Source organism: Pristis pectinata, chromosome 28 (assembly GCF_009764475.1).
Source record: "Pristis pectinata isolate sPriPec2 chromosome 28, sPriPec2.1.pri, whole genome shotgun sequence".
NCBI classification, from domain to species: Eukaryota; Metazoa; Chordata; class Chondrichthyes; order Rhinopristiformes; family Pristidae; genus Pristis; species Pristis pectinata.
Genome location: NC_067432.1, coordinates 28997498 through 29021153, shown reverse-complemented (window position 1 = coordinate 29021153; position 23656 = coordinate 28997498). Strand labels below are relative to the sequence as shown.

The window sequence follows — 23656 nt, the reverse complement described above, 5'->3', positions numbered from 1 at the left end:
CCCTGACTGACATCACCACTGATTCCTGCACCCGGGCGCTGCTCACAACTTGGGTCTCACGTTTTGGCGTTCCGGCCCACATCACTTCAGACAGAGGCACCCAATTCACTTCCAGTCTCTGGGCTGCATTAGCGAACCTGCTAGGGACGCAGCTGCACACCACCACGGCCTACCATCCTCAATCAAACGGGTTGGTGGAACGTTTTCACCGCCATCTGAAATCGGCCTTGATGGCCCGCCTGAAGGGTCCTAACTGGGTTGATGAGCTGCCTTGGGTCCTGCTCAGCATATGCACTGCCCCCAAAGAAGACCTCCGCACTTCGTCAGCTGAACTTGTATACGGGGCGCCACTAGTTGTCCCCGGGGATTTCATACATGCCCTTCGGGACCAAGGGGAACAACCCCCAGCAGTCCTACAAAGACTGCGCGAGAAGCTTGGTGACTTGGCCCCGATTCCCACCTCATGGCACGGTCAAGCCCCATCCTGCCAGCCCAAGGAACTACGGGACTGTAAGTTTGTTTTCGTTCGCAGGGGCACACCTCGGGCGCCATTGCAACGACCATATGAGGGACCGTTCCGGGTCATACACAATAACGGATCCACTTTTATTTTGGACATTGGAGGCAGGGAACAGGTTTTCACGGCGGACCGCCTCAAACCGGCCCATTTGGATCTGCAACAGCCTGTCGAGGTTGCCACGCCGCGACGCAGAGGCCGCCCCCCTAAGCGGCAGCTGGCACAGCCCACGGACCTTGGGGACTGTATCGCCGATTCTGGGGGGGGGGGGGGGGGGGGGGGGGGGGGGTTGTGTGGCAACTCAGCGTCTAGTCGGGCGAACCGGCTCGGCAGTCGGGTCACGCGGCGTCGGAGCGACGAGGCCCAAGATGGCGGCGGGCCTCGTCTTTCCGAGCGACGGGGAGAACCCGCGCGCAGGAAAGTCCTGATGACGTAGGACTTACGTCATTACCGGTTGTTTTGGGCGGGAACATTCTCCCTTAAAGGGCCCGCGCAAGGCGGGAAAATAAACCAGTTCTGTTTGGCAATCCTCCGAGTAGAGTCTTGTTTTATTCCGCGGTAGCAACCGCTACATTTTGAAAAATTGTGGTTTAAAACAGGAGTACTGGAAAGGTTCATAACTAAAAGATCCTAACACAAAAATATCCTTGTCCAGCACAGTAATAGGCTGCAATCAGTTTGCCTAAAAGAATAGCTGAGGTCAGAGCACTGACTTGAGAAATTAGGTTTTATAATGAAAGGTTTTATAATGAAAGCTTTTTTTTCCCCCCCATTCATTTGTGGGACGAGTATATTGCCAACAATGCCAGTTTATCTCCATTTATCCTAGATTATTTATTTGTAAGCCAATCTTTCTGAAGGCATTTCCTCAAATATTTTGGATAAGGACTTCCAGTGTTTCAACTCAGTGACAATTCAATCACACTTCTTATAGACAATGGAAGAGTTTGTGGATTCGGGACACAAGTCATTTGATAGACAATACCCTGTCTCTCACCAGCTCCTGTGGCTACAGTATTAATGTGGCCATAACTTTTCCTAGCTAATAGCAACCCATTAGGATGTTGATGGTCATGCTGCAGTATGGGAAGAAGTGGTCAGGTTCGACCTTGCTGGAAGATGGTCATTGCCTGACACTTGTGTGGCACAAAAGTTCACACTTGAATGTTGTCTGATCTTGCTTCACAAACATGTGCTACTTTGTTAGCTGAGGAAATGCAAATAGACCTGCACACTGCAATCAATGAACATTCCCATTTCTGACCTGACGGTGGAGGGAAAGTCATTGATGAAGCAGTGGGGAATGGTTGGTCTCAGGAAATGGTGGGCCGAAGGGCCTGTTTTGTGCTGTATGGTTGTATGGAAATCTTCCTCAGGAATCATAGCAGTGATGTTCTGGAGGATTTTATGATTGGCCTTCAACAATCATCTTCCTTTACACAAGAGATGGCACCTACCAATGTTTCAACAATCCAACTCAAAACAAATCTGATAAACAGAGGCCTGGTGATAAACTTGCTTAAATTTTAATAATTCTCCACTATAACCTAGTTTTGGCTCAAATATCCAAGATGCTGGAAATCTGAAAAATAGATAATTCTGCAAAAACAAACTAAAAAGCTCAGACAACTGTGGATAGAGAAAGACATAATGATTCAGATCAATGACCAGCCATCAGAATTCTCACATATTTCTTTGTATAGCATTGTGCTGCAACTTTCCAAAACACTAGTTAGGCTGCATTTATATTGTGCGCAGTTCAGGTCACTGCACTATACAAAGGGCATGATTGCACTGGAGAGAGTACAGAGGGGATTCACCAGGATATTTTCCAGATTGGAGGACTTTAGTCATGTGGAGAGATTGGATAGGCTGGGCTTGTTTCCCCTGGAATGAAGGAGGTAGAGGGGTGACCTGAGAGGTATAGAACACTGTAAGAGACATAGGTAGGGTAGATAGTCAGAATCTCCCCCCACCCATATCAAAAACAAGGTGGTGTGTATTTAAAGTTAGAAGAGATTGGAGTGCTTTTTTAAACTATACAAACACATTATTTGAAATGCACGGTCAGAGAAAGTGGTAGAATCAAATACAGTAGCTATCTTTAAGAGGGATTTAGGCAGACACACAAATAGGCAGGACACATAGGATATGGTCTTAATGCAGGCAAATGGGATTAGTGTAGATGGGCAAGAGGTCAGCATGGACATGGTGGGCTGAAAGGCCTGTTTGTGCTGTATGACTTGATGACTCTAAATACCAATTTTGCAAGAAACATGCCACATCTATTTCTAAAGGGTGGACAATAAAACAGATAATGGGAGGAGAAGGTTCCAAGGACATACACAGCATTACGGTGACTGAGCCTTTAAAACACATTCAGGCACAAGGGAAAACTGGACGATCCATCTCAGCTTCCTCCCGAGATCCTCTCCAGAACAGGAATCAGGCTTTAACCAATTTGATCCATGTAGTGTGATTAAGAAATGGCAAAGGATACAACAAAGACTGTGGAACAAGGCCACATCTCAGACAGTGCTGACAATTTGCACTCCACAACCAGCTGTGCCTTTAGCCAAGCTGTTCCTGTACAGTTGTACAATGGCATTTACTTGACCCAACAGCCCACAATATTCTGTGTACAAAAGTCGATGGATTCAACTGAGCTACAGTAAAACTCAGATAATCTGCTATCAACCTGTCCTGGTCAAATCACGTAGATGCCACGGCCAAGAAAGCTCACCAGCACCTACACTTCCTCAGGAGGCTAAAGAAATTTGGTTTGTTCCCTTTGACTCTCACCAACTTTTACCAATGCACCATAGAAAGCATCCTATCTGGATGTATCACGGCTTGGTACGGCAACTGCTCTGCCCAAGAGCACAAGAAGCTGCAGGGAGTTGTGGACACAGCCCAGCACATCACGGACACCAGCCTCCCCTCCTTGGACTCTGTCTTTACCTCTCGTCTTGGTGAAGCAGCCAGCATAATCAAAGACCCCACCCACCCGAGACATTCTCTCTTCTCTCCTCTTCCATCCGGTAGAAGATACAGGAGCCTGAGGGCACGTACCACCAGACTTAAGGACAGCTTCTACCCCACTGTGATATGACTATTGAACAGTTCCCTTATACAATGAGATGGACTATGGCCTCACGATCTACCTTGTTGTGACCTTGCACTTTCTCTGTAGCTGTGACACTTTACTCTCTACTGTTATTGTTTTTTACCTGTACTAACTCAATGTAACTGCACTGTGTAATGAATTGACCTGTACAATCGGTTTGTAAGACAAGCTTTTCACTGTACCTCGGTACAAGTGACAATAATAAACCAATACCAATATCCAACTACTCCACGAAATTAACTAGCTCCCCAATTCACACACACCCCTAAAACTCACCAGCTCCCTGATTTCCACACTGCCCCAGAAATTTGCCAGGTTCACTGGAAAATTTATAATAACATGCAAAACGTTAAAAAGATAAAAATGTGCTGGGTATAAGAATAACATCCAATAATCTATAAAAATCTGCCAATCTCTCACCAAAGTCCTGAGCATACCAGATTATAGGAATTTTACTGTAATTACCAGTCAGCTCTCAATCATTAAGATAATGGAAAGTATCATCAACAGTGCAATCAAGCTGCACTTACAATACCCTATGCACTAATGCTTCGTTCCAGACCTCATCATCGCCTTGGCCCAAACACAGACCAAAAGAATTGATATCCAAAGGAGAAATGAGAGAAATCAAGGCAGCTTTTCATTGTGTGTGGCATCAAGGAGCCCTGGTAAAATTGCAGACTTGTTCAGGCCAAGGTAGTGATTAGGAAAGTAAAAAAATCAATACCAAGGAATGGAATTTGTTGAGGGAAATAGAATGAGAACAAAAGGCAATGGTTTCAGTCTTTCCAAAATTTGGAAAAAATTGGGTTTCATCCAAAAATTGGACAAGCACACTGATAATATACTGCCAATGGATTAGTGGTGAAGTAACAGTGAAATAAATTTAGGCATGGTCAAGTAGATTTTGACATTAACAAGCCCGATTATGCTCAGTCTGGACTAGTCCTCATACTCAGCCTCAACACGTTCTGGAGGTCATGCTTATCTTGGCTCCAAGCTTCACTGCCACACCTGTCCTGCAAAAACAGTTTGCAACCAGTGGCTAGACATCAGATGCTGGATTATGAAGTCCTGTCCCTGGACTGCACTATTAGCCTTTTAGCAGCTCACTGCAATCAAAGGCCTTGTTAAATGTTTCTAGACCAGAAACATTAAAACAATGAAAATAGATTTAATTTAATACAATTAAAATAAACTTGCTATAAAAACATATTTAAGCCACACAAATTAATTTAAAACATTAAAAAAAAACATTTATCAGCACTTATCCTTACAATCCAGATGAGAGAGACCATTTAAAAGAATAGGGCTGTGCTACATGCACCTATCAAGGTAGGCCAGCTGCCGAGTGCATCTGGCTCCTCAGCTAGCATGAGTGAACCCCACCAAGGACTGCTGGCTACCAATCAGCATGATCCAGCCCAAGGATTTTATGTAAGGTTGCCAAGGATTCAGCACGTAAACACAAAGCGGATTAAGGATAGACTTATTTGTCAGGTGACATGGTTGGTTAAGAGGAGAAACCACTGCAAGAGACTTCTGTTTGACAGGTGAGAGCAGAACCCGAAGCAACTGTCTAAACAAGGAGGATATGATGGAAGAGAATGATATGGTTGAACAATTAAAAATCTTCAGCTGATTCAGTCAAAAGCTGCAGATAAGTCAAGAAAGATGAGGAGCTTGTGTGACCGAATTGCTCAGGCAATCGATAGATTTTCCATTGAAAAATCCACAAAAATATGATTGGTTTCATCCATAGATGCTGCCCAGCATGCTAAGTATTTACATCATATAAATATGATTTGTTTCAGTTTCCTTCCATTCTAATCAGGAAAGCCCCTCCTCCACAACTTTACAATGACTGAATGTGCACTCTACCACTATTGTGCACAAACATAATACCTCCAAATCATCTTGTGCCCACTGGTCCTGTTTTTAAAATGCAAAGCAGAATCAGATTTATTATCATTGACATGTCATGAAATTTGTTGTTTTGCGGCAGCAGTACAGTGCAAGACATAAAAATTACTAAGCTAAAAAAAGAAATAGTGTAAAAGAGGAATAATGAGGTAGTGTTCGTGGACCGTTCAGAAATCTGATGGCAGAAGGGAAGAAGCTGTTCCTAAAATGTTGAGTGTGGGTCTTCAGGCTCCTGTACCTCCTCCCTAATGGCAGTAACAAGAAGATGGCATGTCCCGGATGGTGAGGGTCCTTAATTATGGATGCTGCCTTCTTGAGGAACTGCCTCTTGAAATGTCCTCAATAACAGGGAGGGTTGTGTCTGTGATGGGGCTGCAACCCTCTGCAGCCTCTTGCTATCCTACACATTGGAGCCTCCATACCAGGCAGTGATACCACCAGTCAGAATGCTCTCCGCCGTACATCTGTAGAAATTTGCAAGAGTCTTTGGTGACATACCAAATCTCCTCAATCTCCTAATGAAGTAGAGCCACTGGTGTGCCTTTTTCATGATTGAATCAATGTGTTGGGCCCAGGATAGGTCCTTGGAGACGTTGACGCCCAGGAACTTGAAGTTGCTCACCCTTTCCACTGCTGACCCCTCAATGAGGACTGATGTGTTCTCCCGACCCCTCAATGAGGACTGATGTGTTCTCCCAACTTCCCCTTCCTGAAGTCCACCATCAAATCCTTGGTCTTGTTGACGTTGAATACGAGGTTGTTGTGAAACCACTCAACCAGCCGATCTCTCACTCCTGTACACTTCCTCATCACCATCTGAGATCCTGCCAACAAATGATGTCATCTGAATTTATAGATGGTGTCTGAGCTGTGCCTAGCTACACAGTTATGAGTGTAGAGAGAGCAGAGCAGTGGGCTAAGCATGCACCCTCGAGGCATGCCTGTGTAATCGATAAACAGCAGACTGACGCATGTTTTGCTGTTGTCTAGGTGCTCCTAAGCCAAGTGGAGAGCCAGTGAGTGTTAATGTATCCAATAATAGACAACATACTTTACATTGTTGGAAATTGGTTCATCATAATTCATTTCATAATATTTATGTTGCATTACTTAAAACTGCTACACCATTTAAAATTTTAATATGTCTGTGGTTGGGTTAAAGACAGAGGCAGATTGTAAAGGCACTGAGGGGATAAGAGTATGTCTGCTTCTGCTGGGTGCCTTGTCACCTTATTTGATGCACAAGACTACACAAAGAAACAGGAAACTTTACCACTTTGCTGCAGGAGGAGGAGGAGGAGGAGGAGGAGGAGGAGGAGGAGGAGGAGATGAAACTTCAGTAGAAGGGACTGAAAGAACAAGAGAGTTTTTTGGTACAGTGATTCTCAGTCCATTTGACTAAAACCACACTTGTTTGCACTCAGTAAAATAGACCCAAAGATGTCATAGGCCACTCATTGAGGAGCTGGGAGATTTCCAAGGACTGCTGGTAGCCTAGAAGCTGTGTAGCCAACGTGCTTAGTACCTTTTATTTCCTGTGAACTTTTTAACTAAACTACCTCAGAGTAACAAAGTGGTGCTGCATGTAGTGCAGCTGTCTCACAGCTCCTGAGACCGGGGTGCGATACTGACCTCTGGTGCAATGTGTGGAGTTTGCAAGTTCCCCCAGTTCCGTTCCACATCCCATAGACGTGCTGGATGTTAGGTTATTTGGCAACTGAATTACTCCTACTACAGGTAACTGGTTAGATAGAATAAGTTATAGGGAAATAAGTTGTAGAAAGGGATTTACTGGATTGTTCCAAGGGGTAGTATAGACTTGATGGTCCAAATGACACCCTATGTTGCAATGAAATATGAACAAATAAATATATACAAAGCATTATTAATATTACTTGCTGTAATATTTAGCACCACCCAAAGGGTCAAGAACCCAGAACAGGAATCATCGAGGCAGCTGGGCAGAGGGTAGTGACCAACTACCTTTCACATTTATCAAGTGCACTGTGACACAGAGGCCATATTGCTTTCTTTTCATTAGAAAGATGTCCTACAAGCTCTCAGAACTTAGAAATGGCAAGAAAACAAAATGGGTGTTGACAAGGAAATAAGTGTTTTTAAATCTGCAACACTCAGGACATTTGGTTTTAATGCTGGTAACTTTACCTGAGGAATTATATGGGTAGAAAACCATGGATTTGGTGGTGTTAGCAAAAGCATCAACTAAGAAAACCAATGCAGCCAATAGAGGCAATTGTTTTGCTGTGCAGTGACCGAAGAGGAAAAGAGAAAAAAATACATAAAATCTGTATTCAGCTCAGTAGATGAAGCCTGGCAAAATTGTCACATTCAGCTCAATAACAGTTTACATTTTTTGACTGCTTATAAATCTATTTTCAAGCATTTGTTATTCTTAGGTCCAGTTTTGATCAATCATCTTAAAAGATTGGAAATTCAAAGATCAGCAAAGTAGTTATCATTGAATACATACAAAGTCCTTAACGCACACAAGCAGAAGTACCATTAGTCTGAATGCCAAAGATATAAGCATCTTGCATTAGAATAATAAAGCAAATAGTTTTGAATTTCAATAGATGGGCATAACATTCCAATAGCTGAACAAGTTATGACCTGATGTTAAATTGTGAAATCCATACATACTCAAACATCTTTAATGCAGATTTAAGTTATTGCAGACAGAAACTGCTACCTTGCACTCAAACTCTGCTCTAAATGACCTGTTCTTACCAGTTTCCGGAGGGGCAAATGTATACTGGCTGCTGGAGGACGAGCCCAAGTTCAATTCATCGTCATTTATGTTTTCTGTTTCTGCATCTTCAGTTGCTTCTTGAATAGCCTGAAGATCTTCCAGAGGTGGTGACTCAAGGGTAACAATATCTGAATCGTCACTAGTTGCACCAACAAAAGTGTTGTCATCAGCCAGTTCTTCTTTTGGTGCCTGATTAAAACAAGTAAACAAGAGTGCTGTTAGTGTACGATTTTTTTTTAAAAATGACATTTTATTTCTGTAAATCAACTTCACAACATGCATCTTACACCCAAATGTTTCAAGTACACACTTCTGGCAAAATGATTTTGATTACTTCTCAGAAAATATACAACACAAATTCAAAATACACTAATATAAAGATTTGGCTTTCAACAAGGTTTTATTGTCTATCCTCAAAATTTAAAATACTTGGCTTTGACATATTAACCCCCTTCTGTCCCTACTAAATACTTTGCTCTACAGGTCAGATTTCCCCAAACTTAGCAGATATGCATATGGTCATCTTTTCTTGTTTACTAGATCCCCGACCCACGAAGAGCAAACCTGCATCTGAGCACAGAAATAATACATTTCCTCTGGAGGCACCAAGGATATCTTGACCACATTTCCTATATCCATCATTAAAACCCATTATGTATTTTCCTGAGCAATCTGAGTGAAAAGCCGAGACCCAGAGTGTCAAATATTACCTAAATTAGAATGCCAAGAAAAAGGGTACAGCAAGCCAAGTGATAATGAAATATCATGTATGGGTTAAAAAACTAAATTTCAAACAAATGTAACAAGTCCTACTGTCTAGAACATTAAACTACTGTGAATGTATTAACTGAGGCATATAATAAATATAGTTTTATAATGGAAATTCTAATGAACTTTTTTCTCAATAGGAAAAAATACAGTTGACATTTGAGCTTGTAACTTCACAGATAACTTTGATAAATAGTTCTGTTCTATTCTTTGTTCTTTTCTATAGACAGCAGGTAGTTTACTTCCCCCTTGGGAATGGCAATGTTACAGAATCTCCAGTTTATCTGCCAGTCATCTTTTTCCCCCAGGAATCTGGAAAAACTACACAAACACGATTGACCACTTTGCTCACCGAAACCGGAAGAGCTGCATACAACCTCAGATTAACAGAGAATCCTCTGCGAGTTAACCCTCTTGCCCTTCAGTAAAAACGGTTATCTTTTAGACTCTATCTCATTCAAAACGTTTTGACTCCTGAAGCAATTCAAGAGACTGGATTTCCAACTATATTCAGTGGCTGCCATTATATGCAGTTCAAGGTGATGTGTAGTTAAGTGAATTTCATAAACGAACATCAAGCTGACAATAGCTTTCAGTCCAGGCAAAAAAGTTGAAACAAAATCTACTTCTATTGATTATCCCAAACAAATCTTCTCTTGAATAAGGAATATGAATTTCCAAGCAGGAAATCTACATTGTCTGGCAGCAGTAAGTTAGTCCTATAGTCATTAAACATAAACTACCTTGCCACTTTGAAATTTTAAATATACATTAATCTTCCAATCCAGTAATCATAAATGGCTCTCTCTGGATATCAGGGAACAAGAACACACTGTTCAACAGAACTATGCAGCAAATGGTGAACATGAATGACTCAGTCTCCCTGGCAACAGGGCAAAGTCAGCCTCATTTTAAATTATGCTGAAGCAGGCCTCACCCTCAACTTCAAATCTGCTTTAGTGTGTTAGGTCCATGATGTTTGTGAGCCTTATCTGCAGTAAAAGAATGTTGTACACAGAGGGCATCTAATGAAAACCCAAAAGAACAAAGTATCCAAACTTGTTTAGCCATCCACTTTATTGTGATTACAAAAGACAAGAAAAATATTGGGTTACCCAATAGAATTGAGGCCAGAAGAAACCTTCGGGGTTTCACTCTTAAAAACTTTTGTTCATCAGCTTCTGCTGATTTTGAAAGCCAATTCCACAGAAAAATAGCTTCAAAGATAGCTTCAAATACATCACACTATAACTTCTGCTAAAATCATAAGCTACATGGAAAAACTTAAAGATTTGTGTAACATACAAAGGTGGTAGATCCCTAGTTAGTCAAATCCACATAGTTCTATCCACACTTGAGTGGATTTTACTCCACTCATGCAATTCTTTTACATTCAAAGTTATGGTAATACACTACGAACTGTTAATGATTTCAACTTTACTATTTAAAGAGCAACCACATATTACCAAGCAACTGACTGAATATTGTAAATGCAAATGAAAGGAAATTTGACCACGATCTCACCTTGGACAACAATTCCTTTTCCTCAGATATAACTGAAGCACTGAGATTTTCCACTTCTGGTTCTGTGTGCTCAGTGCCCTTTGCTGCAAAGCAAATCACATTGAATAAAGTGTTTCAGGCTATTGGAAAAGTTTAAAAAGCACAAGAAACAATACCCCATTAAAAAAATTAAGTAATTGAAACAGTAGACTTGTGTATCCTGTGACATTTATTTCTTCTCTATACTAGAGTCAGCAATCTGAGCTCAGTTTTCAGGAAAACAGTATTGCAGAGCTACACAGAAGCCAGTGAATGCAAAACAGGTTTTCCTCATTTAATGAAAACCCACAATAAACTACTTGCAGCAAATTTACTGGGCCCGATCTTGATATGGTAATGACACCAAAACAATTAGCATTACTTCTTACAATCGACTTGCTCCAGGATTTTCCACACATGTGCAGTTTAGTACAAAAACCCCAAAGCTGCCTCAGTGATCAAGTGATCCTCCACAGGCTGCAGATGGCAGATCCTGTACTCGATTCTCAGTCCGTTCCTGAAGCCCAAAAGGGAAATAATGGAGCTTCCACCCACCTGATATCAGGAAAACAATTTATTGATCCAAAAGGCACAGAAACTAAACATGCAATAAAACCAGAGGAGCATTTTACTTACACAATTTTTCTCAACTTAATAAAATGAGCCAGTAGGTTAATGATTCCATTAAGGCAGAGACAATTTGTAATCTGCACTGGAAAACTCTATATTTTGGAGCAGAAACTTCATATCAGTGTGTCACTGAATTATATTTTATTTAAGATTTTTATAGAAATTTAACTTAGGCTGATGCAGTAAGGCTCAGAGCAATAGAAAGTTCATTATTAACAGCTAAGACACTTGAACTAACAAATCCCCATGACCCAACTAGACTTCGCTGATGTCAGATGATGTGGCAGCAGTGGAAAATAAAAAGGGGACAAATTAGCTGGGGGCCCCTCTCCTGATCTACACCTTGTCCTAGAGAGTGAGAACACAAAATTCTAGAAACCTGGCTGATGCCTGTGAAACTGTAGAAATTGTAGCCACCTGGACAAGGTGACAGTGACTGTCCAGTGTTCACAAACTGTATCCGTGCAAAAGCAGTAGAGATGAGTAAGTCTTTGAGTCAGAGTTTACACCAACCATCAGCACTAACCGTATTCTAACTCATTTCATTTCTCATCCACTGCCCTCCAGGCTCTATCACTCATCTACACACCAGTCAATTAACCTACCAACCTGCACATTTTTGGGATGCAAGGCCTGAAGAACCAGAAGGAAGAACGTACAAACTGTACACAGACCACACCCAGAGTCAGGATTGAAACCAGGTCACTGGAGCTGTTAGACAGTGGTTCTGCTAGCTGGACCACTGTGCCACTCTCAAGAGAGAAGGTGGAGTTGTAAAATTGGCAATCAAAGTTGGTAAATTGTTTTATTTTTCCACTGTACCTCAGTACATGTGACAATACTCGTTTTGCATGCTGTCCGTATAAATCATTTTATTACAACAGTGCATTGAGGTAGTACAAGGGAAAACAATAACAGAATGCAGAATAAAGTGTTACAGTCACAGAGAAGGGGAGGTGCAGGTAGACAATAAGGTGCAAGGTCATAACAAAGTAGACTGTAGTCAGGAGTCCATCTTATCGTACTAGGGAGCCGTTCAGTAGTCTTAGAACAGCAGGATAGCAGCTGTCCTTGAGCCTGGTGGTACGTGCTTTCAGGCTTTTGTATCTTCTGCCCGATGGGAGGGGGGAGAAGAGAGAATGTCTGGGGTGGTTGGGGTCTTTGATTATGTTGGCTGCTTTACCAAGGCAGCAAGAAGTGTAGACAGAGTCCATGGAGGGGAGGTTGGTTTCCGTGATGTGCTGAGTTGTGTCCACAACTCTCTGCAGTTTCTTATGGTCATGGGCAGATCAGTTGCCATACCAAGCCGTGAAGCATCTGGATAGGATGCTTTCTATGGCGCATTGATAAAAATTGGTGAGGGTCAAAGGGGACATGCCAAATTTCTTTAGCCTCCTGAGGAAGCAGAGGCATTGGTGAGCTTTCTTGGCTGTGGCATCTACATGGTTGACCAGGACAGGTTATTGGTGATACTCACTCCGAGGAACTTGAAGCCCTCAACCCTCTCGACCTCAGTGCCATTGATGTAAACAGGAGCATGTGCACCGCCCCCACTTCCTGAAGGGAATGACTAGCTCTTTTGTTTTGCTGACATTGAGAAAAACTTTCTATACATTTTTAGCAGAAAATAAGAATAAGCCCACAAACACACATTGGCTACGTTGCTTACCTTGCAATTCAAGTGGTTTATCGACCTGTTGATTTGTTAAAGGCTGTGAAGTGCATTCAGCCTCTCCTTTGTCTGAACCAAGTACTTCCACATCAGAACCCTAACCAAAGGGAGACCAGCAGTTAACAAGCAGCACTTCAATTTTAAAAATTATGGTGCAGAGTTTAAGACTTTCCTCTTAATTTGATGGTGTGCCTACTACATGCTTGTGTGTTATGTTCGTGCTCATCACTGCCTACATGCATTAACAGCCCAGCAATAAATCTCCAGACACTATGTTAACATAGAACATAAACAGCACAAAATAGCATTTTAACACATTTAGTCTTCTATACAAACAACACATCAAAACAGTAACAACACCCTCCTGAGCTTCCTCTCATCATAATTAGATTATTAAAAACAGCAACTTAGTTCTTATATTGATTTGCACAAACATGAAGTCCAGTCTTCTGCATGGAGGCTAGACCCTACTGCCCATAGTTTGCTAGAAACTTCAAACTCCTTGCCAAGTTATTTAAAGATACATCAGAACAAAAACAATGATTATAAACGGTTTTCCTCATAAGCTTTCAAACAATGCTTTAAAGAGAGTCAGGAGATAATAGAGTCAGACTCAAACATGGTCATTGGAGAGCCATCAAACATGGCGTAAAAGAGGCCCAGTGTATCCCTCTTCTGTATTCTACATCAGCATATCAAAGATTCAATGAGAAACAAAGGACTACAGATGCTGCAATCTAGATGAAAAAACAAGATGCTGGAGAAACTCAGCAGGCCAGGCACCATCTTATTTTTTTCATCAAAGATTCAATGATACACAAGTCATTGCCTGAAAGAGTATTGATGGCGGGAAATTTACCTGCATTCATAACAAAGTAGATTCAACTTCTTATAAGTAATTCAAAACAGTGTGCCACGTGAAACAAATAGAATGTGATTTACGATGAATACTAAAGTAATTTTATCCACAATGGCAATGGTTACAGTTCACCATAGTATACAGCATTAAAAACCTATTTACTGTGGATAATAAGTCATCTACAAGCTATATTGCATAGCACTGATTGGTCAAAAATGTCCTCAAGCTTCAACAGCATTGGATACTATCAATCCAATTAGTCTCCATGGGATCCATTTACCAGAAAACATTACCTTTTGCATAACCATAGAATAAACAGTGGCCAGAATTATTAAATGCTTGGGGCAACACTGTCATAAAAACAGCCCTACACAAGGACTTAAGGAAATTTGAGCACTTGTTACTCTAGAACCGCCATGCATCATACCCTCCTGATTCACATCAGCTGAGACCCCACTTAGCTCACTAACATAGCTCCACTGCATGCAAGAGAGATTGTAGACGTTGTGCACTGCCGACCATTCTGAATGGGTGTAAATTTACATCCAGACTTTAAAATATACCAGGACTCAAGGTATTACAGGATCAGAGAGTGTCACGGCTGCGGAAAAGGTGGACGTTGTGGAGGGATTGTCTACGGAGTCTCTGTGGGTGGAGGTTAAGAACAAGAAGGGGTCAGTAACTTTGCTGGGTGTTTTTTTTTAAATAGGCCGCCCAATAGTGACAGGGTTATTGAGGAGCAGATAGAGAAGCAGATCCTAGAAAGGTGTGAGAATAACAGAGTTGTTATGATGGGGGATTTTAATTTCCCAAACATCAACTGACATCTCCAGACAGTGAGGGGTTTAGATGGGGTGGAGTTTGTTAGGTGTGTTCAGGAAGGGTTCTTGACACAGTATGTAGATAGACCTACAAGAGGAGAGGCTGTGCTTGATTTGATATTGGGAAGTGAACCTGGTCAGGTGTCAGATCTCTCAGTGGGTGAACATTTTGGTGATAGTGATCATAATTCTACCTCCTTTACGTTAGCACTGGAGAGAGATAGGAACAGACAGACTAGAAAGGTGTTTACTTGGAGTAAAGGGAACTATGAGGCTCAGGCAGGAAATTGGAAGATTAAGTTGGGAACAGATGTTCTCTGGGAAAAGTACAGAAGATATGTGGCAAATATTCAGGGGGTATTTGTGTGGAGTTCTGCATAGACATGTTCCCATGAGACAGGGGAGTCACGAGAGGATACAGGAACCGTGGTGTACGAAGGCTATAATAAATCTAGTCAAAAGGAAAAGAAAAGCATACAAAAGGTACAGAGAGCAAGGTAATGTTAGAGATCTGGAAGAGTACAAGGCTAAAAGGAAGGAACTTAAGAAAGAGATTAGGAGAGCCAGAAGCGGAAATGAGAAGGCCTTGGCGGGCAGGATTAAGGAAAACCCCAAGGCGTTCTACAAGTATGTGAAGAGTAAGAGGATGAGATGCGAAAGGATAGGGCCTATCAAGTGCAGCAGTGGGAAAGTGTGTGTGGATCTGGAAGAAATAGCGGAGGTACTTAATGAATACTTTACGTCAGTATTCACTACGGAAAAAGATCTAGGGGATTGTAGCGGGGACTTGCAGCGGCCTGAAAAGCTTGAGCATGTAGATATTAGAAAAGAGGTGGTGCTGAAACTTTTGGAAAGCATCAAGTTAGATAAGTCGCCGGGACCGGATGAGATGTACCCCAGGTTGCTGTGGGAGGCGAGGGAGGAGATTGTGGAGCCTCTGACGATGATCTTTGCGTCGTCGATGGAGACGGGAGAGGTTCCAGAAGATTGGAGGGTTGCGGATGTTGTTCCCTTATTCAAGAAGGGGAGTAGGGATAGCCCAGGGAATTATAGACTGGTGAGTCTTACCTCAGTGGTTGGTAAGCTGATGGAGAAGATCCTGAGAGGCAGGATTTATAAACATTTGGAGAGGTATAATATGATTAGGAATAGTCAGCATGGCTTTGTCAAGGGCAGGTCCTGCCTTATGAGCCTGTTTGAATTTTTTTGTTTTGAGGATGTGACTAAGCACATCGATGAAGGGAGAGCAGTAGATGTAGTGTATATGGATTTCAGCAAGGCGTTTGATAAGGTACCCCATGCAAGGCTTATGGAGAAGGTGAGGAGACATGGAATCCAAGGGGACATTGCAGTGTGGATCCAGAACCAGCTGGCCCACAGAAGGCAAAGAGTGGTTGTTGAAGGGTTGTATTCTGAGTGGAGGTCGGTGACCAGTGGTGTACCTCAGGGATCTGTACTGGGACCCTTACTCTTTGTGATTTTTATAAACGACCTGGATGAGGAAGTGGAGGGGTGGGTTAGTAAGTCTGCGGATGACACGAAGGTTGGGGGTGTTGTGGATAGTATGGAGGGCTGTCAGAGGTTACAGAGGGACATAGATAGGATGCAAAGTTGGGCTGAAAAGTGGCAGATGCAGTTAAGTGTGAAGTGGTTCACCTTCGTAGGTCAAATATGTTGGCAGAATATAGTATTAATGGTAGGACTCTTGGCAGTGTGGAGGATCAGGGGGATCTTGGGGTCCGAGTCCATAGGACACTCAAAGCGGCTGCGCAGGTTGACTCTGTGGTTAAGGCGACATATGGTGTATTGTCCTTCATCAATCGGGGAATTGAATTTAGGAGCTGAGAGGTATTGTTGCAGCTAAATAGGTCCCTGGTCAGACCTCACTTGAAGTATTGTGCTCAGTTCTGGTTGCCTCACTACAGGAAAGATGTGGAAGCCATAGAGAGGGTGCAGGGGAGATTTATAAGGGTGCTGCCTGGAATGCGGAGCATGCCTTATGAAAGCAGGCTGAGGGAACTCGGCCTTTTCTCCTTGGAGCCAGAGGATGAGGGGGGACCTGATAGAGGTGTATAAGATGATGAGAGGTATTGATCGGGTAGATAGTCAGAGGCTTTTCCCCAAGGCTGAGATGGTGGCCACAAGAGGACACAGGTTTAAGGTGCTGGGGAGTAGGTACAGAGGAGATGTCAGGGGTAAGTTTTTTTTTTACTCAGAGTGGTGAGTGCGTGGAATGGGCTGCCGGAAACTGTGGTGGAGGCAGATACGATAGGGTCTTTCAAGAGACTGTTAGGTAGGTACATGGAGCTGAGTAGAGGGCTATGGGTAAGCCTAGTAATTTCTAAGGTAGAGACATGTTCGGCACAGCTTTGTGGGCTGAAGGGCCTGAATTGTGCTGTAGGTTTTCTATGTTTGTATGATTGTTTTTTCCCCCCTTGAAAGCTACTCATTTCCTCTTATTACATTATTTTTCTATATTTCTAAAAGCTTTGTAGGACACCATAACCTGTTGCATTAAAAAGCTTTTTTGCATATTTTATGCATGGCATACAATCCAGAGTTATGTCAAGCCTTGATGGTTTAAGCTAGTTTTTTTTAAAATATACATCCTGGTGTATACAAGATCCTCATTAAATTTCTGCATAATCTGCAGTTGGGAAGATTGGACTGAAAGTGAATGGCACAGTGGCCTTGCTATCTCATAGTTCCAGGAACCTGGCTCAATCCTAACCTTAGATGCTATCTGTGAGGAGCCTGTGGCCACGTGTGTTTACCCCAGTTTCCGCTCATATTCCAAAGATGCGCTAGTAGGTTAATTGGCTACTATAAATTACCTTTTACTGTAGGTAAGTGGTAACAGATTCAAAAGGAGTGTCAATGGGCATGTGAGAGAGAGCAAGTTGCAGGGGTACAGGGAATGAAGGAGAGGGGCAATGAGATTGATGGGATTGATCTACTGTGAGCTGGCATGAACCCAATGAGCCAAAGAGCCACCTCCTGCATTGTGATAAATAAAACAGGCAAACATTTTGATAAGAAAATCCAAAAAACATTGCATATGCTGGAAATCTAAAACAAAAACAGAAAATGCTGGAAAAACTCAGCAAGTAAGGTAGCATTTGTGGAAAGCGGAAAAAGTCCATGTTTCAGAACTGATTACATCTTGACATGTTGGACTGATCAAACTCCTGTCCAATGCCAGCTGCTTTCAGAGCGACTCATCACCAGACCGCCAGTAGAAGTAATGCTAAAAATACTTGTCCAACCCTCAAGTTGGAAATTTTTCAGAGACACTTCACATTTATATTAAGGAAACTTTACAAGCATTGTATTTGAACAGCACACATTGACATGCTGGAATGAAGCCACACTATTCTTGGAATGAACTTTTTACCCCCACTACTCCTCAACAGCAGCCATTTCAACTTTAAACAGGAAGGAAAAACAAAGAACTGCAGGCACTGGATGTAAAGAAATAACAGCTTTCTGGGATCTGCAATTCTTTAATTGTCAGAGAATAGCTTATTTGTAAATAAAGGTCACCAACCACAGTTGACATTTATCTCTAGCCCTCCTTTTCTCCCAACAGGGATTTATAGATGAATGATCACCTTAAAATTAACATAGACTGGCATCGTTTCTTATTCTAGTTACTAATAATAAGGAATCAAAACCTGCAAATCTCAGTAGAACCTCACTGGTTATCTGTTTACCTCAATTATCTACTAATTTTCCAATCAGACATTGGCAATGGCACCAACTTACATACCCATCCCCAGTTCAGAATTGGCCATACAGTACTTAAGTATTGTAAATGTGAAATATCTCCAAAAGATTTCTAATTTAAGAGTGTTAACTAGAAATATTATTAGCATTACATCTACAGGAGATAGGTACTTCGAAAGTGACACTGGGCAGGAATTTCATCAGTCCAACACATAAAAATGTGTGCCAGTTCTACTTATTATGACACAAAGGTGGCCATTTGGCCCAAACATAGATAAAATATCCAAATTCAAAAGGCAAGTGACTGAAGGAGGGCTGTTAAAAATCATATCTGAGACTGGATGTTGTGCAATGAGTGTTATACAGTCTTCTCTAGTCTTTCCATAACAAGACAACAGTAAGGTAATTGCAACTCTAACAACACTTAAATTCAAAAATATCCTGGTCATTTCAATGGCACCTCATGCAACATGTTCACAACCCTTACAATCCACACACTGTGACAGGGAGATGTACAAAGTATAAGCTGGCACCTAAGATATGGGCAAGAGCAACAAACACCGTGGTCCACACCATCATATTTTGCAAGTATATTGCCATTCCTTCATTATCATCAGTCACAATCTCTGAAGTTCCTCTCCTAACACCATTGTGGGGGTACCTTATTCACACTGACTGTAGAGGTTCAAGAAAGTAACTTGGAAAGGCAGTGTGAAAATATTTTCCATTTCTACTTACATACACTAAACTAGTATGTCTATTTAGTAAAGACCAAGATCAGGATCTGATTACCAGTACACAAAGGAATTTTTGTGCAATAAGTTTCTTCTTTACATAGAGCTTTCGTACATCTTTTGAGTTTTAAAAATTCAGTTCTTCAAATATACAAATTGACACACACTGAAATTTTATACAGTTAAAGAGATAAAACAAGGGAAAAATGTTTACTTCATGGTTAATTATGGTCCAACCACAGGATGATTCACTATCACTGGAATTCTCCGACATCTTCAAGCCCAGGTAACTGCAAAACAAAGATATTTCAAGATTAATAAACAATCAGTTAAAAGCATTGAGTATGGAAGTTGAGTGGTCATGTTGCAGTTGTACAGAACAGACTGTACACTTTTTCTTCATTAAGGGGGTGTTGATATTGCACTTATAGCATTGTGTAGAGTCTGGTTGCCACGCTACAGGAAGGATGTGGTAGCAGGAGACATTCATAGAACATAGAAAACCTACAGCACAATGCAGGCCCTTCGGCCCAGAAAGTTGTGCTGAACACGTCCCTACCTTAGAAATTACTAGGCTTAACCATAGTCCTCTATTTTTCTAAGCTTGCCAGGACATTCACCAAGACATTGCCTGGAATGGAATGCTGTAGTTAAAAGGGAAGACTGGGTTTATTCTCACTGGAACATAAGAGGCTGAGAAGTGACCTTATAGAGGTCTATAAAATTATGAGCAGCATAAATAGTCAGAATCTTCTCTCCTCACCCCCCTCCCCCATCCCACCAAGGAAGGGAAGTCTAGAAATAGACAGCACAGGTTTAGGGCAAGAGAGGAGAAATTTAAAGGAGATCTGAGGGGCAAGTTTTTCCACACAGATGGTGGTGAATATTTGGAATGAGCTGCCAGGGAAAGTACTGGAGGCAGATGCCGTTGCAATGTTTAAAAGGCATTTGTAAAGGTACTTGGATAGGATAAAGTAGGGCAACACAAGCCTAATGCAGACAAATGGGATTAGTGTAGATAGGCATCACAGTCGGCTTGGATGAGGTGAGCTGCAAGGACCCATTTCTGCACTGCACTTCTATGATTTTTAAGGTCAGAATTTAACTTGTGGTCAATAGTTTGTAGCACAATAAACATTCTGCCCAGCACTGTGGTATGACTATCATTTTATTTGGTTATTTGCTCATGACACCAGCAACTTTCAATAACTCAGATCATTTTATGGGGATTCTGTCATTGTGTAGCTAACTCTCAAATTTGTGCAAAGACAAAGCAAAAAGAACCCTGGTTAAAACTACTTCATTCATACAGTTGAATAATTTAAATTTCAGTTAAAAAAAATCTTGGGATTAATAATAGATTATACTGCAAAAGCAGACTGCTTTTGTTCTAGCAACCGTGTGACCCATCTTTCCAAGCTGCCTCTTATCTAGAAGTCAAGGACCTTATTCACAAACAGCTGCACACACAATGTCAGCTTAAAATAAAAGTGGAGCTTTCAGCACAATATATTTGATAAATATATTCTTGTTAGTACACTATTAGTCTAGGTCAATCTACAACACAAACTAAAACTGAACAGCATTTAAAAGCCATCTTTTTTCTTTGTAGTCCATTTACTTTAGAACCACTGCAAGCCAAACATGTTGGAATATAACTACCTGAAAAGTGCTTTTTAAACCACGTATAACTCAAGAGTGCAACACCACGTGTTCAAAATGTATTTATACAACTTTAAATATTTATTTTCCATATTGTTATGATATGCACAGAGTTACAATTTATTTTTCTAATTACAAAATGGCAATGTACATTATTGAAGTAATGAAGAAATAGTTGCTTTACCTTGTATCTCAAGTAAAGCAAACAGTTCTTGAATTATGCTTACACAATGTGTCAAAGCCCTGTGAAAATACATTCTGGTTAAAATCTGATTTTAAAAATCAAGGTTGGCAATCAGATTGGAAATACAAGGGCAAAGAAATTACATTGTATTCTATAAATTGTGTTACCACGCAAAATATGCCAAGTCTGTATTTTTTTCCAATTCAAGATACATATATTTGAATAGCAATGTGTTTAACTTTTCAATTTATTAGGACTCAAAAACAGACCTGCATTCACTCCTACAAAACTCAAGATGACACAAACTACCATCCCTCCAATCCAGGGCTGACATTACGAACACAATCAACTCCTTCAATGTTCTTCATACTTTTTTTGTTTAAAAAAACATTGATATATAACTATATTACAGTTTACAATCTCCACTCATGACTGAAGATCCAACCATTCAGAAAGCTGTTCTCAACCACAGGGAGAACCAATCAGATAAGCAGGAATAAAACAGAATGCAGAGAACATAAAGTTAAAAGGAGAAAATAATAACTGAAAATATGTATTAATGAAAGTGCAGAGTAGTCAATGTTCTAAACAGAAGTTTGTTATTAAATTAAGACTATTTTAAATTCTAGTTTCACTTCCTGTTTTGTATGGCTTTCATTTTACACATCCACGAAGCAGTTAGCATTATTCTGGCTTTTCACTGGTGCAACCCTATTTTTAAAGCTGGCTTCCACCAATGATCACCCTTGCTTTTTAAATAAAAACACTGCTCCCATGTTTAAATTTAACAGCATACAAAGAAAATAACAGTATTTGAATCAAAGAAACAGCACAGCAAGAGGAAATTGAAAAATAGGAACAAAAAAGAGTAACATGACAGGAGGGTCTTAGTTTTATTTAAAATATGGTTGAAATCTATGCAGCTTAGACAATAAAATCATGATCTACCACATCTACTTTCTTGCCTGATCCCCACAAACCACAGAGTCCTTAAGTTTCCAAATATCTATCAGTCTTTGTCCTGGATACTCAACAACTAAGCATTGTTAACTTGTACCCACTTTGCAGTTGTAAAATGAGGAATTTATAAACACAAAGTTAAATCAGCCAAATTATTTTACTCATTGAAATAAGTCCACAACATGTTCAAAAGAAAACCAAATATGGATAAATGATCAGACCTGTAGGCAGCATTGAAGGTAATGAAAATGGAAAAGTCTGCTGGGCTAAATGAGCTTCTCCTATTCTCAGCAAAAAATCCAAAATAGTGAGGTAATATCTCGCCACCACCATCCCATGGAGCGCTTTCCCACAGTTAATCATTAGCAGTATGAATTATTAATTTCAGTTGTGCTACTATGGAAAATACAAGTACTGATAAACTACTGATGGAAGATGTTTAATGAAAAGGTTTCACTGGTTGCTGAGCTTGAACAGCTTAGTTCCAATGACGCTAGCTTTAAATATTATGAAATACAGAAATTGTTCCTTATATGCACTTTGCATTTGAAACAAGATGCCTATTATTGCTACATAGCTTGTTCTTATCACAGGGGATGCTGCTCAGAGGAACACTTTGGGTAGAGTAATATACTGCTAATATTTCCTGATTTCTGACACTATCCTACCCTCTTGGATACAGCAGCTCTTGCCCCATTAGAATCCACGCAACTAAAGCTAACGCTTGGTTGAAAGCCGAACGCGCTGTCAGAGTGAGGTGGCTGAGGTCGCTGCCCCTGCCTGTCACCTCCTCCCGCCGCCAGCAGGAAATAAACCGGCGGACACGGCCGCCCGTCAGGCTGCACCGGAGAGACCGCGGGGCGGGGCGGGGCGATGGGAGACACCCTTCCCTGGGGCTCGGGAAGCACAGGTCGAAGGCGGACAGGACAGGACAGGACAAGCCCGGCCCAGCGCTTCCCGGCCACCCCCTCAGCGATCACCACCCTCACCCCGGCCCTCAACCCTCCCCAGGCCCAGCGCTGCGCTCTCCCTCGGCCCTCAGCCCCTCAGCCCCCCAGCCCTCCCCGGGCTCGGCCCTCCCGCCCCGTCAGCAGCTCCGCTCCACATCCAGGCGCGGTGTCGGCGTGTGTCCCGGAGCCCGGCTCACCCACCTACCTACCTACCTACCTACCTACCTGCCTGCCTGCCGCCGGCCGGCCGGAGGGACGGAGGGAGGGAGCCGCCGCTCTGCCGCCGCCACCTACACCCGGCCCTTGTGATGTTTTGACTGACGAGCGGTGACGCCGCCAAGCGAAGCGTCAACACAACCCCACGTGGGCTGGCGCGGAGCGCGCCGCATTGTGGGACGTGTAGTCCCCACCCTGGGAGTGGGGCCTGGGCCGCCGGGGCCCGCGGACTACATTTCCCAGAACGCACCGGAATTGGAACACGTCACTTTCAAACTGACCAATCGGGCGCGGTTACCAAGGCGCCGCGACCACAACAAACCAACGGCCGAGGAGAGGCGAGCAAGAGCGGGGCAACCGGGGGTCACCGAGTGTTGGGGGCCGGGGGGGGTCCCTGAGGCCGCTGCCGCTCGGTGTAGGATCTGCGGGCGAGGGGCCGAGCCGGGCCGGGCCCCCTCCTCCCCCAGCGGCAGCTGAGCCGCGCTCCCTGGAGCCACCATGGGCGACCGCCGGGTCCCGCCGTCCGCCCGCAGGGTGCAGTTTGAGGACCCGCAGGGTGCCGGCTGTGTGGCCGGGCCGGCCGCTGACCCGCTCT

At 42.4% G+C, this 23656-nt stretch overlaps 1 protein-coding gene across 1 annotated transcript in view; it reads right to left on the bottom strand.

Moving 5' to 3' along the window:
• Nucleotides 1-23299, bottom strand: part of ccpg1 (cell cycle progression 1) — a 60662-nt gene extending 37363 nt beyond the window's left edge. The window contains exons 1-5 of the mRNA XM_052040657.1: nt 23067-23299; nt 19304-19379; nt 12947-13046; nt 10630-10712; nt 8316-8526 (exon numbers count right to left, since the gene is read on the bottom strand). Of these exons, the coding sequence (XP_051896617.1) occupies nt 8316-8526; nt 10630-10712; nt 12947-13046; nt 19304-19363 (454 nt within the window). The 5' untranslated portion in view covers nt 19364-19379; nt 23067-23299. The remainder of the gene's footprint in view (nt 1-8315; nt 8527-10629; nt 10713-12946; nt 13047-19303; nt 19380-23066) is intronic.
• Between the last annotated feature and the right edge of the window lie 357 nt (nt 23300-23656).